Raw genomic sequence first — 18,804 nt, forward strand, 5'->3', positions numbered from 1 at the left:
GTGCACTTTATTCATTTGCGTGTAGCTTTATCCAGCTCATATTATTCACAGTGTTGAACATTCAAAACACGAAAGAAACACACAGACCTGAGAATTCAAATCAAACAGGTTGAACCATCACGCCTATAAACACGTCCATGTCCTCGCTGAAATATTAATTACATTTAAATATGATATATAAAAGCATTTCCTTTCTCTGGTCAGATTACTCACATGATGGATCCTGTAAAATGCAATAACACATGAGCTTAAACATGAATAAATCGCGTTATGTGAAATATTTACATGTCACAGCTGTTGCTGATCTGCTCAGTTTCTCCCATCGCTTCCTATTAAACTGCAGTTACACCATAACGCCTATAGGTGTCTCTGTAGAGTCATTTATACAAATACTTTAAGCGGCTCAACGTGCTTTTTGTGTCCAGGCCACTGTCCAGTTCTATTTATTCATCATTCCTCGATAGTGACCGCTTCATTCACACCTACTGACAGTTTAAAACATACCACCATCTAAAGCTTTCAGGAATTGAGAGTAAAACACAGTTCAGTTTTAAAGTGAAATACACCGATCAGAAATAACATTAAAACCACCTCCTTGTTTCTACACTCACTGTCCATTTTATCAGCTCCACTTACCATATAGAAGCACTTTGTAGTTTACAACTACTGACTGTAGTCCATCTGTTTCTCTACATACCTTTTTTAGCCTGCTTTCTCCCTGTTCTTCAGTGGTCAGGACCCCCACAGGCAAGGACGGATTAAGGATAGTCTGGGCCCCTGAGCCAGTTTGGAGAAGGAACGCTCCCCTTCACAATTTGTGATAGGCACAGTCAAAAAAAGTCTAAGTGCTATGTAGACATTTGGAACGGTTGACTGTAAATTCAAATTTATCATGGTTTTGAGCATTTTACTAGGACATTTTTATTTTTCTGTTATGAATGATTTGTATTGTATCAATTCATCTGCCAGGCTCATGTTCAGATCTGAAGGATATGCTGCAGCGAGTGAGTTAGCCTTTAAAGTGAGCTCACTGTTGGACATATTGTCAGGCATGAAAAGAACATCAAATAGCTCAGTTAAGTGTGTGTATGCATTCAAACTGCTTGAAATTGCTTGTCTTAAATTTAAATAATTGCAAAATTGCTAAATTAATTTGTGTCTCTGCGCTTAAGAGAAATTGAACATAATAATTTTGAAACAATACAAATTCAGAAACATTAAGTAAGGGCCTGAATCGCATATTTGCAACAAAACGTCTGTTATGAAATATGGTAGCTTGCCTGGCAAGGTCCCTAGAAAGTCAAGGAGCCATGGTAAACGACTTCTATGGAAGTCAAGGGCCCCATAGCAGGGGCCCTCGTGATCAAGGGCCCTCTAATGGTATGCCCTGCTCTTCTCTAGGGCCCCCTGGTAGGGGCTCTCATAACCAAGGCCCTCTAAAAATATGCCCCCCTCTTTCCTAGGACCCCTAATAGCCAGAAGTCGAAGTCAGAGCAGTGCCACAACGCCTCATCCATTTTCATAAGGGGCCCAAAAGTATGGCTAGGGCCCAAAAGCATGGCTAGGGCTCCCAAAAGCATGGCTAGGGCTCCCAAAAGCATGGCTAGGGCCCAAAAACATGGCTAGGGGCCCCAAAAGCATGGCTAGGGCCCCCAAGAGGCCCTGGGGTCAAAGTCCGTAATAGTCAGAGGATCCTTAAAATGGAGGGCCCTCGGAAATAAAAATATATTGTATCATAAATGTTGATAGGCATCGCAAAATGTTTTGGGCCAGGGCCCCCCCGGGGCCCCCTGACCTCAAGGGCCCCTGGGCACTGGCCCCACTGGCCCGGTCAGTAATCCAGCCATGCCCACAGGACCCCCACAGAGCAGGTATTATTTAGGTGGTGGATCATTCTCAGCACTGCAGTGACACTGACATGGTGGTGGTGTGTTAGTGTGTGTTGTGCTGGTTTTAGTGGATCAGACACAGCAGCGCTGCTGGAGTTTTTAAATACCCTGTCCACTCACTGTCCACTCTATTAGACACTCCTACCTAGTTAGTTCACCTTGTACATATAAAGTCAGAGACGATCGCTCATTTATTGTTGCTGTTTGAGTCGGTCATCTTCTAGACCTTCATCAGTGGTCACAGGGTGCTGTTGGCTGGATATATTTTTGATTGGTGGACTATTCTCAGTCCAGCAGTGACAGTGAGGTGTTTAAAAACTCCATCAGCGCTGCTGTGTCTTATCCACACATACCAGCACAACACACACTAACACACCACCACAATGTCAGTGTCACTGCAGTGCTGAGAATGATCCACCACCTAAATAATACCTGCTCTGTAGTGGTCCTGTGGGGGTCCTGACCATTGAAAAACAGCATGAAAGGGGGATAACAAAGCATGCAGAGACACAGATGGACTACAGTTAGTAATTGTAGCACTACAAAGTGCTTCTATATGGTAAGTGGAGCTGATAAAATGGACAGTGAGTGTAGAAACAAGGAGGTGGTTTTAATGTTATGGTTGATCAGTGTATTTGCGCAGTGTTTTATAAAGTGCATATTTGTATACAACAATTTGGTCATTTTAACCCTTTAAAGTTTACTTAAAGGTAAGTAGTTCATAATTCGAAGCTGTTGAAGAACAGGTGACACTGGCCACAGTCAAGTGAGCTTAACATCACCATAGGTTCAGTGGCTTCCGCACAAGAATGAAGCATCCTGCTCCAAAATCAGAACCTCGAAGCAAGACTACATGATTGCTAATTACATTGATAAAGAAAAAATCAATGTAAGTTTTTGCACAACTGCTTCTAAGTTCATGGTAGTGTGAAGCTTGTGTCACCCATGTTCCAGCAGCTTTTAATGCGTGGCAGACCTGTTTTTAGTTGCTCCTAGATTATATGTAAACACCAGATTAAAACATCACTAACGTAATCCTTATGCTCATTTTAACTCTACTGACACAGAGTTGTGATGTGAAAAGGGATAAGAAGTCAATTTGTGTATCTAAAAATGCTTAAATACTAAATATCAGGGTTATGTAAGCTTATGAAACCTTAAACTGGTGTTGCTGAGACTGTAGTCATTACTACTGTGCTACTGTAATGCTTTTAAAGATCAAAGTATTAGATCAAAGTAAGTGTCTGAAAGTCTGACCGTTTGACCGGTTTGCAGCTCTGGTTCTCTCTGACTAAGAGGATTGTATTAGGTCACTTTCAGGTACAGATTCTGTGTGCTTTTTAAAAGCTGGCTGTAAAATAAGGGTTTAAAAATAACCATAAAGAGAAGTCGTATATTATTATGGCTACTTCCATGACACATTCCTTGCAATCAGTGCAACTTTGCAGATAATGATGAACAGGCCTGGCACAATTGTTTTAATATCTCATTATTGCAATTATTAAAATGAATCCTAATTTTCCAATTAAAATTTTTTTTTTATTATCATGTTTTCATAAAAATTTACTATATTTGGCAAAATCTATAAACACCCCTCCTAAGTATTGAGTTCAGGTATTTCTGCTACACTCACTGCTAACAGGTTTATAAAGTATGAATTACATGCATTTAACACTGTGGTAATAGTTTGGGGAAAAATCTTTCAGCTCGATTGCACTCCAGTTCACAAAGCAAGAATCATAAAAATGGGGTTTGACAAATCCTTGACTTCAACATCACTAAACAGCTTTGGGATGAATTGGAACATTTATTGTGAGCCAGGCCTGTCCTCACGAATGCTGTAATACTTACATTCATTTTTAATGCTTTATCCTGATCGAGGTCATGGCATCAAGTGCTTTATTCTGGGTGGCAACTACATAGTGAAACACTAGGCGCAGGGTAAGAATACCCTATACAGGGCATCATTCCATTGCAGGGCTTTGAGCAAACCCTGTCCCCCCATCCTCAGTATAGAATCATGTCTGTGTAGATGCCCAACCAGCCAATAGCAGCATTGAGATTTAGGTCTGAATCTCCTGTCTTAGCAGTAGTAGGCTACCGTGATAGACCCAGTGCGCCTTCTATCATTTTGTCTTTTCCAATCTCTCACCTCCAGCTGTTTTCAGTGCATAATTATGAACTATCAAAACATCAGTCTAATTTTATTTTCCCTTACAACCTTATTCAGTTCAATTGTGTTACAATGTAGGTTTGAAGTATATTGTATTACATACATTCCTTGTAGGGTGGCATGGTCATACATCATGTAATGTGGGTGCTAAAGAGCACCAGGGTCCTGGTACCTGGATTCAAACCTCACCTCCTGTAATTGTCTGTAAGGAGATTTGCATGATCTCTATTTGCAAAGATGCATTTGAAGTTCTGGGTGCCCAGGGCTCGGTTTATAGGGGTAGTTGCCAAACCCACTTTAACCCTGATCAGGATAAAGTGGTTAAGTAAAGATGATTAAATAATACGTTTATATTTATGCCTCATTTTCAGTTAGTGAGCATTAAATGTAGAAATGACCTTCCTGTAATAAAAATAAACGTGTTACGGGCATTTATTTAAATGCAGGTCATTTAACTGACTTGTCTATGAAATTTCTGGGTAAATTAAAACTGCAACCATGACAGGACTAGTTTAATTATCTGATTGTCAATTCCACTTTTATTTTGTCATCAGAAGTAAAAAAGAAAACATTATAACCCACACTAACTGATCCAGATGTTTACAGACAGGTATCTAGTAAAACTCTATGAGTGCAGTCCTACCTTTCTGGCTCATACCCTGCCTGGATGCGGGTGGCACTGTAACGCTGGGCTGCTGTCTCGTGCCCGTGTCCATGCCCATGTGGCGTGTTGTGACTGAATGGCCCTGTGACTGGTTGTGACTGGTGCTCCATGTCTCGAGGGGAGATCCACGGCCTGGCAGGCTCTGTGTCTCCCACGATGCTGCGGTAGTCGATCTGGTAGCTGTCACATTCCCCATCAGTATCATTGTAGCGCTCATAACTGTGGCCCTCCATTGAAGAAGTACAAAAAGTGCTGTGTAATCCACTGTGGCCCTTGGATGGGCCAAATGACACCCAATGCAAATGACACCAAATGGGCCAAACTGGACCAACTGTACTGGAGAGTGTGCATCCACCAGAGGGGAAATCCGTAGCTTCACCAGTTTCAGGACTTTTTTTGTTTGTTTCTCAGAAATACGGAAAACTTTCACAGGTGAATCATCAGATGTGCATCATGCAAACAGCAAATCAACAAAAACAACAGTCTCAGTTTAAACAGGATAAACTGGTGGCTTGGAGTAGTTCTGTAAGTAAAGACCTTTAAAACAGCTTCTCCAGGGGTTCAGACACCCTGTTCTTGCTTTCTTCAGCCAGAAGATAAAAAAGCCACTTCACAAATGTCCATGCAAGGAACAAATGGAAAAGCAGAATGTAAGGAATAAAAATAATATACAGTATATAAAATGAATTTACTTGGACCTCAGGATGACGTAGGACGAACTGCTTCTCTTTCCAGCTTAGCTTTGTTTCTGACAGAAACACGTCACTTTCACAAAGAGGATTGCAGCATTAAGTTTGGATGGCTGTGTGTGTGTGTGTGTGTGTGTGTGTGCTGGCTGGGAGGGAATATCCTAATGCATGCTGGGTAATGAAGAAAAGGAAGGTGAGCACTTAGATACATGCAGATCCCCCTCTAGTGCTTTCTTCAATCTCATTCCTTTTACACATATGACACTGGTACAATTGTGTGTGTGTGTGTGTGTGTGTGTGTGTGTGTGTGTGTGTTTGTGTACAGGGTCTCTGCACATGCATGTGTGTGCATGCCAAGCAATGAGTGAGCCGGTCATGGTAACAGCTTTCTTCTACAGAGACAAACAAAGTCAAATCCCAGAGTGTAAAATGGTTGTGAGGGTTTTACCCATGGGGCTTTGCCAGACTGTGCAGCAGAACCTCAGGTGTAAGAGGTCAGGTGTTATTTAATCTAGATACTCTCTGCTACAAGTTCTAATTGACTGATGTTGATGTGTCAAAAACAATAAATGACATTATAGGTTAACTTGACGTTCTGTTTATATAATTTTACTCGTTCACTTCGAGATCACGCCATGGATAGAAAACATCTGTGTTGTAGCTGGTGGTTCAACAAGAAGTGTTGGTGCCTCACAGCTCCAGGAATTTCAGTTTGATCCTTGTTTCAGGTGACTGCTTGCAGAATTTGGCATAAACTTTCTGTCGTGTCATGCCAAAGCATTTTGATATGCCTTAATAAACTGATTAACTTGTAGATTTAAAAAAGGCACAGGTTACAGGTTATACAGGAAACATGTTAGCCTATTAACACATGTAAATCCTTTTTATTCAAATTATCCTCCAGGACACCCACGGAGGATGGGGTTCCCTGCTGAGTCTGGTTCCTCTCAAGGTTTCTTCCTGTATTTTGCCCTCGGCTTGCTCAACAGGGGTTTTTGGTCTGTTGGTCCTGGATTCTGTAAAGTTGCTTTGAGACAATGTCAACTGTAAAAAGTGCTATACAAATACTTGACTATTTGACTTGACTTGATGTTATTCATTATCTTCTCAGCTCTGTAGCTGCTTTGTAGTGTTGGAAGATCAGCTAGGTGTGGAAATTGCCAAGCATTGGTGCCAAGCATTCAAATAATAATTTATAATAATGACATTCCAGTGGAATACTGTGCCAGTGTGGTTCAATGAATACATGTTCTAAAAAAGTAGCAAAAAATTGAGATCAAGTAGGTTCAACTCACCCTTGTCGCCACCTGTTCTCTTTGTTGCCCTCTGGTAGGCGCTATATGAGTATCAAGGCCCACACTTCCAGACTCCTGCATCCTAGTACATAATGTGCAATTTATAGGACTGTGCAATTACTTTCTTTAGAAAATACTCACATCCCGTATTTTTGTATCTATATGTGTATATGTTTATTTGTAAATACATGTGTGTATATATATGTGTGTGTGTGTGTATATATATATATATATATATATATATATATATATATATATATATATATATATATATACAGTACAGGCCAAAAGTTTGGACACACCAGTCAAAAGTTTGGACACACCTTCTCTTCAATGTTTTTTCTTGATTATTTTTTATTTTCTACATTGTAGATTAATACTGAAGACATCTAAACTATGAAGAATTATGTAGTGAACCAAAAAGTGTTAAACAAACCAGAATATGTTTTATATTTTACCAACTCTACCTCTGCACAACCCAACTGATGGTCTCAAACACATTAAAAAAGCAACAAATTCCAGAACTTCACTCTAGACAAGGCACAAACATTCATTGAAAACCATTCCAGGTGGAAACCTAATAAAGCTGGTTGAGAAAATTTCAAAGAGTGTGCAAATCTGTCATTAAAGCAAAAGATGGCTACTTTGAATAATCTAAAATATAAAACATATTCTGGTTTGTTTAACACTTTTTTGTTTACTACATAATTCCATATGTGTTCCTTCATAGTTTGGATGTCTGTAGTATTAATCTACAATATAGAAAATTTAAAAAAAAATCTAGAAAAACCACAGGAATGAGAAAGTGTGTCCAAACTTTTGGCCTGTACTGTATATATATATATATATACTGTATATATACAGTATATACAGTATATATATTTATGTCCATGCTCAAGAAGATGCTTAAAAACTTAACAATAAAGGCATTCTATTCTATTAAATTACGCATTATTTCTTTATAAAATATAGGTTTAGGTCATTTGTTTGAAACAGTGAGGACGTGCTTGGCTCAGTCTGGGTTTTACAGGAGTATGATACTATAATAATCTGTGTAATCTGTGTTTTTCTTGGAACTCAGCCGGTATTAAGCCACTTCACAACAGAACCGCCCTAGATGATGAAGCTGCCCCAAAGGAGGCTGAATGGTCTTTTTATCAGAGTGGGTCCCATACTGGGTGCAGGCTGCACCACTTTGCCTATTCTTTGCTGTTTATGGCTTGTTCTGGGATTCCTTACTTTCCTGTTTGCCATATTGTGACAACCAGTTTTAATTTCTGCACTATCCCTTTTTATATCCACTTTTTTCCAATGTGGGTCTTTCATCTGTCATTATTTTGGCCAATGCTTTTATTTCCCATTGTCCTTTTTGTTTTGCTTTTTAGACACAGTATTGTTCTACCTTGGTTAAACATCCTGCAAACTGGGTTCATTTTCAATTTTTGCAGGTGTGTGGCTACACCTGGTGCCTCAGTGGCTCCGCTTGTTACAGTTTTACTTAAAGGTTCATATTAAGTCACTAATTAAAATACTCAATAAACATACTGTGTTTAGAGGTATTGACTAGGGATGTAACGATGCACCACAAGACACGTGTGCCACGATTCGAATTGGTTATTCATTTAAGGTGAATCAATAATCACTTTAAACAGCAGAGGGCACTGGCTCTATTCACCTCGCCTGGTTGACGTCACTACAGGGTTGCCAGGTTCGGAATTTTCTAGCCAAATTTATTTATGTGAGGATACTTTCTTTATTTGTATTATTAACTTATTATTCATTTATTTATATAATGTTGGATTTGTTTTAAAATTTCATTTCAGTTTTTTTTTTACACAATAGGCATTATTTGGCATAGTTTGTACCTACCTCAGAAATAAAAGGGCATTTATTATTTAGATGAATAAAAGACAAACACAAATACAGTACTTTATTATTTTTTTAAAGAGAAATAATGAAAAGAAACTGTCATAGTTTGTCTTCAATTTCATTTCGTTTAAAAAAATCAGGAAAAAATCGTATCGTGAACCCAGTATCGTGAATCGTATTGCATCGTGGGTTGAGTGTATCATTACATCCCTTGTATTGACAAAAAAAGTACTAGTAAAATGTGTTCTGTCTGAGACTCCTATAATACGGATCTGTTCTCCCAAAAAGGTTTGTGACTTACACGTTTAATTGCATCTTAGTTCCTTTTGACATCCTGCTCTGTCATCATGCCACCAAAAACTAAACTTACCATATTCTTACCGTATAATTTTGCTTCATTAACTAATAATAGTGCAATACTTGTTGTATTACTTGCCTGCTACAATTTAGGTGCATTGTGTTCTGTTGTGTTCATTGTCTCTGGAAAGCTAAACACGCAGACCGTGCGGTGTGTTGTTAAGATTGCTGTGAATGGCTTCATCTGCAGGTGACAGAGTGCTTGTGACAGTTGGAGAAGGATTGTGGAAGGAAAAGCCTCTTAGCCACTGCCAGCAGCCACAGAGACACAGCAAGGTTACAGCCTGGAACCTCAACGAGCTCTGCACAGAATGTCTTGACAGTAACGGTTGTAGTTATAACGGTCATTCTATTGGATTAAAGATTTTCCAGGATTTTAGAAGAAGGAGGTGGTGTGTGAGTTTGTGTGTATGTGTTGTATGTATTTGTTTACACACACACACTGCCCAGCAGTCTCTTACTTCCTGTGGCTCTGCATGGGCACACACTTGGGTGACAGTTAATAGCACTAATAATAATTGTTCCACTCAATCTTTTTAAAATAAAATATGCAACATAAACACATAAACGTATCCTTTAATTCTATTCATACTTTTATTCTTAACCATCACCGTGATCTTACTTTACATTTATTTGTTTAGCAAATGTTCACAACTGTTAAACCAGGATGTGTGTTCACAGTGTGGGTCACAGTTTTGTGCAGCATCGTACACAGGGTTACATGACTAAACACTTAATAACACTCTTAACACCCTATCCTAAATACATCCAGTATCATTTTTTTACATAGTTAAATGGCAACAAAGTTCCCAGAGTGAATGAAAGAGGACAACTTCACATTTCATGCATGTTCATGTTTTAATATCTATGTAAAATTATTCAAAAATATGCAAATATCCAACCTATGACCACAGACATTAATTAATTACAATACTGTGTGCAGTATTTTCACATTATTTTTGTAGTGTTGTTTACACTTCACAGTATTAAGCAGTGTTGTACAGTGTTTACAGCAGTGTAGTGTTGTTTACAGTATTAAGCAGTGTTGTACAGAGTGTTAATAGATGTGTAGTGTTGTTTACAGTTTACAGTATTAAGCAGTGTTGTACAGTGTTTATAGTAGTGTAGTGTTGTTTACAGTTCACAGTATTAAGCAGTGTTGTACAGTGTTTACAGCAGTGTAGTGTTGTTTACAGTTTACAGTATTAAGCAGTGTTGTACAGTACAGTGTGTTTATAGTAGTGTAGTGTTGTTTACAGTTCACAGTATTAAGCAGTGTTGTACAGTGTTTATAGTAGTATAGTGTTGTTTACAGTTCACAGTATTAAGCAGTGTTGTACAGAGTGTTTATAGTAGTATAGTGTTGTTTACAGTTCACAGTATTAAGCAGTGTTGTACAGAGTGTTTATAGTAGTATAGTGTTGTTTACAGTTCACAGTATTAAGCAGTGTTGTACAGAGTGTTTATTGTAGTATAGTGTTGTTTACAGTTCTCAGTACTAAGCAGTGTTGTACAGTGTGTTTACAGTAGTATGTGTTGTTACTATTTTTAGTAGCTCCGATAAACCTGACTTTTTAGAGGAAAACGCAGGTAGTTCTATATAAAACTAGTTTAGAAGGCATTGAGTAGAATTACTGGATTGCAGGACGTTTCATTTCCATTTAGTTCAAATCTCACTTCTCACACCATTCCTCAGTGAGTGCGATTTCCACCGGTACAATTCTTAAAGTGTTAGCAGGACAGACATTACAGAAGTACGGATACACTCGCTCGGTGAACATGTGTTCAAAAGTGTGTACATGGGTGTTACCGACAGGGTTGTAGAATGAGACACGTCCTCCGTCCCAGTCCAGAATCACGCGGATCCTTTGCAGCTTGTCCTGAAGTCTGAGTGGAATGAGCATCTTATCGGACAGACCGTTTCCATACTTCCCTTTGTAGTAACCCACGTGCCACAGACCGGGCTTCGACAGGTTCTTCCTGTGCTTGTATGCAGATTCGGAAATCACTCCTACAGCCCAGGCTGTGCTGTCCCCCACCTCAACGTCCCAACTGTGCGTTCCCGAGTCATAACCGACCGAGCCAAGGACACTCGAGTAGTCGTCAAATCTTTCAAGGTTAGCTGGGATGTCTGGATTCCTGGTACGGAGCTTCACTTCAGTCAAATCATTAGACAGATGCAGGTAAGGATGAGCAGTGTTGGGGTTTAGGATTACAGGAGCTACATGTAGCAGAATTAAAAATAAAGATATATATTTATCAGCCAAGTTAAAGATAAACAGTGGTACATAAGCCATGCAGATTCTATAATATTTATTAATTTATATTTACATTTATGCATTTTAGGATACAGTCCACATGAGGCTTTGGCGGTGGTGGGGATTAAACTTGCAACCCTTCAATCAATATTCCACTAACTGTATTTCTGGGTGGTTGTGAGTCAAAAACAAATGGGTGGCTGAAGAAAAATAATAATAATTGAATAAACTTGTACACGATTGCCCCCTTGTGGAGGCTTTATGTTACATCTTGAAAACCACAGTGAGACCAGATTGTAGGGAGCAAAACAGACAAAGTAAGATGCACTGTTTGTGTTGCCTGGGTCACAGAAAAAATTATGGACATAATGATTTTGACCCTGCACTACACCAGCCTTGGAGAGCAATGGCCAGCAAGTTGGTCCACTGAAACACGTGTAGCGAGCCACCACCTCTTTTAAAATGTCAATGGACAGATCAGTGTGCTAGAATGAGATCACTGGCTGCTCTCTTCCAGATGAAATATCATCTCTGGTACCCACACATATCATTTGCCATTTTTCCATATTTCCATAATTCAAGCTGATTTAACAAACTATTAAAGGAGATACAGTCAACAGAGACTAAAAGTGAATAAATGAATTGCATCTAATCAAACATTAGAAAGCAGAGTAGATATAAACTTTAAAAAACTGTGAGCTACTGATGTGTGATCATGGTCGGCCAAAAAGCTGGATTCTAATTCTGATTCTGAAATGGCCAGTAGTATGTGGTCATTGCTTTCTGGACATCCTATTCCAAAACCACTCACTCACTGTCTTAACCGCTTATCCAATCAGGGTCGCGGGGGGTGCTGGAACCTATCCCAGCTTTTCAATAGGTGCAAGGCACACAGTAACACCCTGGACGGGGCGCCAGTCCATCGGGAGCTCCCGTAGAAAACCCACGCAGACACGGGGAGAACATGCAAACTCCGCACAGAAAGGACCCGGACCACCCGCCTGGGGATTGATCCCAGGACCTTCTTGCTGTGAGGCGACAGTGCTACCCACCGAACCACCAAGCCGCCCTAAAACAGCCTATTACAAAGTTTACTTTTCTGTGCTCTACGCATTGTTACAATATGCACACCAGGCTTACAGTAGTGTATAATACTCTGCATCTTCTCCCATAATCTGAACTTCAGGTTTCCCAGGTGCTTTGCCACATCGATCAGTGAATCAGAGATGATCTCAGGATTCTTCAGCTCACACTGAGTTCTGTAAGATAATTCAGTCATTAATACAGCTGTAGTTGTAGGATTAAAAGTCGGGAATTAAAGCCACTAACAGGACAAAAGCCAAACACCAACCTTTTCACAGTAGCTTCATAATTCTGGAATAGAAAGTGAGAGTATTTTAGCTTTGGAAAAAATTTTTAAAAATGCAAAACTGGTTTGTTAAATAAATATTGTGTAGATTTTTACCTGCAAAAATGAAATATTGTTGCCTTCTATTTCCTTCTCGATCCCAGTACATAATTCTATGAGAGATGCGATGTCTCGGTTGATCTGTGTACGTTTCTTCATCACTGTCTGACTCCTGCGCTTCTCCTCCTTTCTCAGTTCTGCAATTCTGTTCGTCTCTTCATCCCAGAGAAACTGGTGAAGCTTTTCAAACTCGCTCCTAATCCGAGCCTCGGTGGAGTAAGCCTGACTCTGATATGATACCACCAATTAATAAAATAAAATATAACAGCTGATTATGATGATGACATTATGTCCAGCTTATACTGTACATTTTTACCTTGATGTATTCTTCAGTAGTGACGAAGGTGAACTTAATGTTTTTGAAAAATGTCAGTTTCTCCTTTAGTGGTGCGAGTTTTCTTTTCAGGTCCGACTGAAATGATAAAAACGGTCAAATACAACAAAAAATCCAGTAAAACAGGTTTTCTATCTATTATACAGTAGGTGCCGTTACTCCCTGAAGTGTGTATGTTAGAGTAGTCTATCCAGAAATAGTTTGCTTATTGCCCCCGTGAAAGAACTCAGTGCACTTTTCTTACTGACGTGGATTCGTTAAAGCATTTTTTAATGGTAACGATGGATATATTTTTTTACATTGTCAATTTAGCTATGTAGTGTAAAGTAAAAAGTTTACATACACTTTTAATAAACATGTTTGTCATTGTGATCTATAGTAAATTATTATAATCACATAGATTTTGTCTTGAATACATTTATTGTGGGTTTTCTGGAAATCTCCAGAGTCAAAAACATTCATACAGCAAACTGGATCATTAATTTGTTGGCCTCCTAAGTCCTTGATTGTAATTATAATCACCTACTCTCTGCAATGACCTCTCTGTGCCCAGATAATTAGGGCTAGGTTGACTGCACTTACTTAAAGCACAGAGTATGGAAAAGTTAACAGGGTTAACATTAAAACCTAAACGTTCACCTCATGCTAAGAGGGAATGTGTCTAGATGGCCAGATGTATTTCAAGAACCATCAATAAAACTCGACCAACCAAGAACTGCAAGCTGCTGGGACTCGTCACTGTCCACAGTCATGCAGGTTTTCATTTGCTGTATGCATAGAAGTTGGCATGCAACCGTGATAAGAAAGACAACATATGGCGACTCTCTGTTTGGGTGTTTGACCACATCTACTTTCACCAATACTATCACCACTGCAGCAGGTACAGTGTTGTTGCGTTTGAAATCTTCATGTTTACTTTTCCAAACATACTTCTGGTCGCTCTGAACAAATAACTTAATCATTTTATCTGACCATGACTGATGTAATCAGCAACAAACCCTAGACTATTTTTAAGATGCTGATTTTGGAGCTCCTTTCTCCATGTTTATGTAAAGCATGCATGACTGTTAACAGTGACACATTCAGCTGCTTTAAATTCATAACAAAGCTGTTTTTGGCCATTCTGATCAGCTGTACAATATTCAATATGATTTTTCTTTTTAGCCTTGGCAGAGAGACCACTGTTCCATGTGTGTTCACTTACAGAATGTTGTTCATACAGATGAAGTTGCTTAAAATATTTATTTATTTTATTATTAGGATTTTAATGTCATGTTTTACACACTTTGGTGGGCGGCACAGTGGCTAAGTGGGTAGCACTGTCGCCTCCCAGCAAGAAGGTCCTGGGTTCGATCCCCAGGTGGGGGGGTCCGGGTCCTTTCTGTGTGGAGTTTGCATGTTCTCCCCGTGTCTGCGTGGGTTTCCTCCAGGTGCTCTGGTTTCCTCCCACCGGCCAAAGACATCCAAGTAAGGTGAATTTGAGATGCTAAATTGTCCATGACTGTGTTTGATATGACCTTGTGAACTGATGAACCTTGTGTGATGAGTGACTACCGGTTCTGTCATGGATGTAACCAGGGTGTGGAACATGATGTTAAAGTCCTAATAAACAAACAAACAAACACACTTTGGTTACAATCATGACAGGACAGGTAGTTACTGGTTACACAAGATTCACCTCACATCACTTGCACATCTTTGTACTGTGGGGGGAAACCGGAGCTCCCGGAGGAAACCAACCTAGACATGGGGAGAACATGCAAACTCCACACAGAAAGAACCTGGACTGCTCCACTTGAAAATCAAACTCAGGACCTTCTTGCTGTGAGGTGACAGTTCTACCCACCGAGCCACCGTGCCTCCTGACTTGCAAGTAAGCTGTGGTCAATCATTATAAGTAACATAAATTTCATTATAGAACTTTCTACACTATCAAATGTATAATCTTGGATGATGTTTGTATGTTTTTGACCCAGCAGATTTGGTCATATTTCCAGAAAACCCGTAACTGAAATGACATAAAAGACAAACTGGTGCAAAAAGTATGATGAGTAAATTTACATCCATACCTTAAGATCCACAGCCGCTTCATCCAGCAGTTTAAACTGGTGGTTGGCGTGTATTTCAGACGTCCGACACTCCTCACACACCGGCTGTTTTTCTTCCACACAGTAGTGTGTAAGTTTTTTACCATGCAGACCACACAGCACCTCACTTTCAGCTGAAGTCTTCTGCTGTTTCTCTCGGATGAACGCCTCACACAGGTTCTTCAGAGCCAGGTTACATGGAGGATTATCAATAGAAGAGTTTGTTCTGCACAGAGGGCATGTTGGGGATTCAGTGTGTTGCCAGTACTGCTGTAAGCACGTCCTGCAGAAGCTGTGAGTACACAGTAATAACACAGGATCTCTGAAAACATCCTGGCACACAGAGCAGAGGAGATAGTCGTCAAACAGAGCTGGACACGATGCTGCCATGATCTGCTATATAGCAAAACTTCAACAGACTGTGTGTCTTTCCTGAGGGAAAAACACTTAGAAATGGGTGTATTTAAATCTCCTTCAACATTTGCATGTTTTTTCTTTATTTGTGTGTGTTGTGCAACCAATTCTCAAGAATCATTTATCCTGGTTTATCATGCATTCCACATAAATACGAGACAGAGATAAGAGATAAATATATGTTGCTTACACTACTACACTGAATTCTTCAGAACCTCTTTCTGTTTTGGCTAGTGCTGTTCACTTCCCCCTCCAGGAAATATGTTATTCTTTTTTAACTTTCAGCTTTTGTTAAGTTTTGAGCTTAGTAGAACTGGTTTCATTTGAAGAATCTTATATCTCAAAAAAGTCACATATATTTTAATGCAAAATAACAAATAAATAAATAAATAAGAGGACAGTAAAATCCTTCATCAGCCAAGTTTTAAGATGCATTCTGGAACCTCTAAATAGGCACAGAGTCATGCACCAAAATGTTACCAGTTATAGAAGCATGTGTATGGGCACGGGCACGGTGGCTAAGTGGGTAGCACTGTCGCCTCACAGCAAGAAGGTCCGGGTCATTTCTGTGTGGAGTTTGCATGTTCTCCCCGTGTCTGCGTGGGTTTCCGGTGTGCTCCGGTTTCCTCCCACAGTCCAAAAACATGCAGTCTAGATTCTTTCCACCATACATATCACACACAACATATTACAAATCCTGTTTACTCTAAAGATCATTGACAGCCAATAACATGTGCATCATTTACCTGGAGAACTGATGGCTTCAGGACGCACAGTAGGACGATCCACATCGCAACATACAGAAGTTAAACATAAAGAACTTGCTGATTTTTTTCCTGGTACCAGATACCTCATAACTACTTAAGATGTCTCAACATCTTTCCACATACCTGGTTCTAAAATACATTTTATTGATCTTAATTGTAAAGGTTTTTTTAGTTAATAGAAAGAAATACCATTTATGCCTAAGTAGGAACCTAAATTATATTAAACTATTCTGTTGAACAGCATGAATTTACAAATTTCACCAGTAATTAAAAATAATTGTTTTATTTACATTCTCTGGAAAATGAGAAAAGCATTTCTGACATACTCTGTGCACAATGATCCTGTGAGGCTTTGTTATCTTCTTACTGATCCAGTTTGACCTACCAGTTCTATTTACAGGAAATAAGTGTGTGTATTACTAAAGGAAACATACACATAGAGACATTGTTACCTTGAGAGTATTTTCTTTCATAACAAAAGTGAAATAATAATTATCTACATGATCAAAATATTTAATCCAAGAAAAAAAAAGGTAAATTTTTAAAAAAAACTTTTAAAAAAAGGTAAAAAAAAAAGTAATTAAAACATACAGCTCTGTAATCCCATTCATTTAAAAAGAGGGAGCTCTACAAATCCTCCCTAACCTGAGGTTATTTAGGTGGTGGAACATTCTCAGCACTGCAGTGACACTAACATGGAAACGTGCAAAAGTGTGTAGAAGGAAATAGTGATCAAAATCACGAACCCAGTTCCAAAAGTAGTACAGAACAGTACAGAACAAATACAAAATCTCCATTTTAGTATAAGCATATATTTACACCCTGATTTTAAATTTGATGGATGCAACAGCAGTTGGGACATGGACATAATTACCTGTGTAGTAATATAATGATGTTAAAACTAAGGATACCATTTGTTACAGTTGTGAAGCAGAGGGTTCTTTGACTTCAGCTGTTCAACAATCCAGGACCCCATATTCGTCTATTGTAATTTGGCCGAAGTCCTGTGATGGATGGTATACCTGCCTTGTGCCCAGTGTTACTGGTGGAACCAGACCTGCTGCTAACCTGACCAGGATACAAACTACTACTATATATGGCAAGCCAAACAGGAAATATATAGCAAACACTGATATATATGGAATGAAACTCAATATATATGGAATGAAAACTGATATATATATATAATGAAACTTGATATATATAAAATAAAACTTAATATATATAAAATGAAAACTGATATATATAAAATGAAAACTGATATTTATATAATGAAACTCGATATATATAAAATGAAACTTGATATATATAAAATAAAACTTAATATAAATAAAATGAAAACTGATATATATAAAATGAAAACTGATATATATATATATATATATATATACATATATATATATATATATCACTATTAATTCCATATATATCGAGTTTCATCATATATATATATATCTGTTTTCATTCCATAAATATATCTGTTTTCATTATATATATATATATATATATATATATATATTTATATATATTTGGCTTGCCATATATATATGTTTTTTTTATTATTATGCAGCATGAGTAACAATTAAAAAATATTGCTTTTCTGCTCGTGCTGTGACCAAATTACTTTGAAGATCTGGCACCATCTAGTGGTGGATTGTGAAATCACAACCTTTTTTTTTTTTTTTTTTTCGGACTTAAAATCTGGAACGAACTTAATTGATTTTTGTTATAAAATCTGCTATTGTGGGATCGCACAAAACCACTTTCCTTCCACACAAGGCTTCTGTTGTCTCTGGCTGATAGATTTAGTTCTTCTTCCTAATTCTTAACACTCTGTAAGGGTGACAAATATCAAACACATTCTTACCTTACTTTGGGTTAGTGGTTTTTGCCTTGCAACTCTTCCAAAAATACTTTTCTTCTCTAATGTCTTTCTTATATTGGAATTATGACAGATGACCAATGAAACAGGAGGATGTGCAGTTCCTTAGATGTTTATCTGGGTTCAATCAGCAAGGGACAAATGCTGCTTATTAATATTTTCATGCTTCATAAATGCCTTATTATGCATTATTTTTTTATTCTTAATCAGCAGCTTATGTAGAATAATTATTGGTTGGTGAAATAAAGAACAACACCAGGTGTTAACAAGCCCCCTATGGGGTACAAAAGGTTTGAGAATTTCTAAATTTGGAACTTAACATAAATAACAGGCCAATGTATGTCCAAAAATTAGTTTCAGTGTATGAAGGGAAATTTCCAGAAGCAGTTCTAAACGTCAATGCAGTATTTAGGTTCATTTTCATCACCTGCTTTATTCTGGTCAGGGTCTATTCATGCATCCCCCTTTTTTTGGATGCTACATCAGGAGGGGTGGCCCTAACGCCTCTAGCAAACAAAACATTAATGTATTCAGAGAAGAAAAAGACTGGCAACAAAGAGACTAATCAGTGCATCCAAACACCATCTCTCTTTTTCACACCACTCTCTCTTTATTGCAGTCCTTCACACTAGACAGGGAAAATGAATGCATGATTTGT

The 18,804-nt window shown here is 38.5% G+C and overlaps 1 protein-coding gene across 1 annotated transcript; it reads right to left on the reverse strand.

Moving 5' to 3' along the window:
* Window positions 1–10,609: 10,609 nt before the first annotated feature.
* Window positions 10,610–15,473, reverse strand: LOC134322950 (E3 ubiquitin-protein ligase TRIM35-like). Its single transcript, XM_063004356.1, has 6 exons — window positions 15,066–15,473; window positions 12,979–13,074; window positions 12,660–12,890; window positions 12,546–12,568; window positions 12,335–12,453; window positions 10,610–11,157 (listed from the first exon to the last, which is right to left on the reverse strand). Exons 1-6 carry the CDS (start codon window positions 15,471–15,473, stop codon window positions 10,610–10,612), a joined length of 1,425 nt encoding a protein of 474 aa, XP_062860426.1.
* Window positions 15,474–18,804: the final 3,331 nt, after the last annotated feature.

This window comes from Trichomycterus rosablanca, chromosome 11 (genome assembly GCF_030014385.1).
Source record: "Trichomycterus rosablanca isolate fTriRos1 chromosome 11, fTriRos1.hap1, whole genome shotgun sequence".
Classification (NCBI taxonomy): Eukaryota; Metazoa; Chordata; class Actinopteri; order Siluriformes; family Trichomycteridae; genus Trichomycterus; species Trichomycterus rosablanca.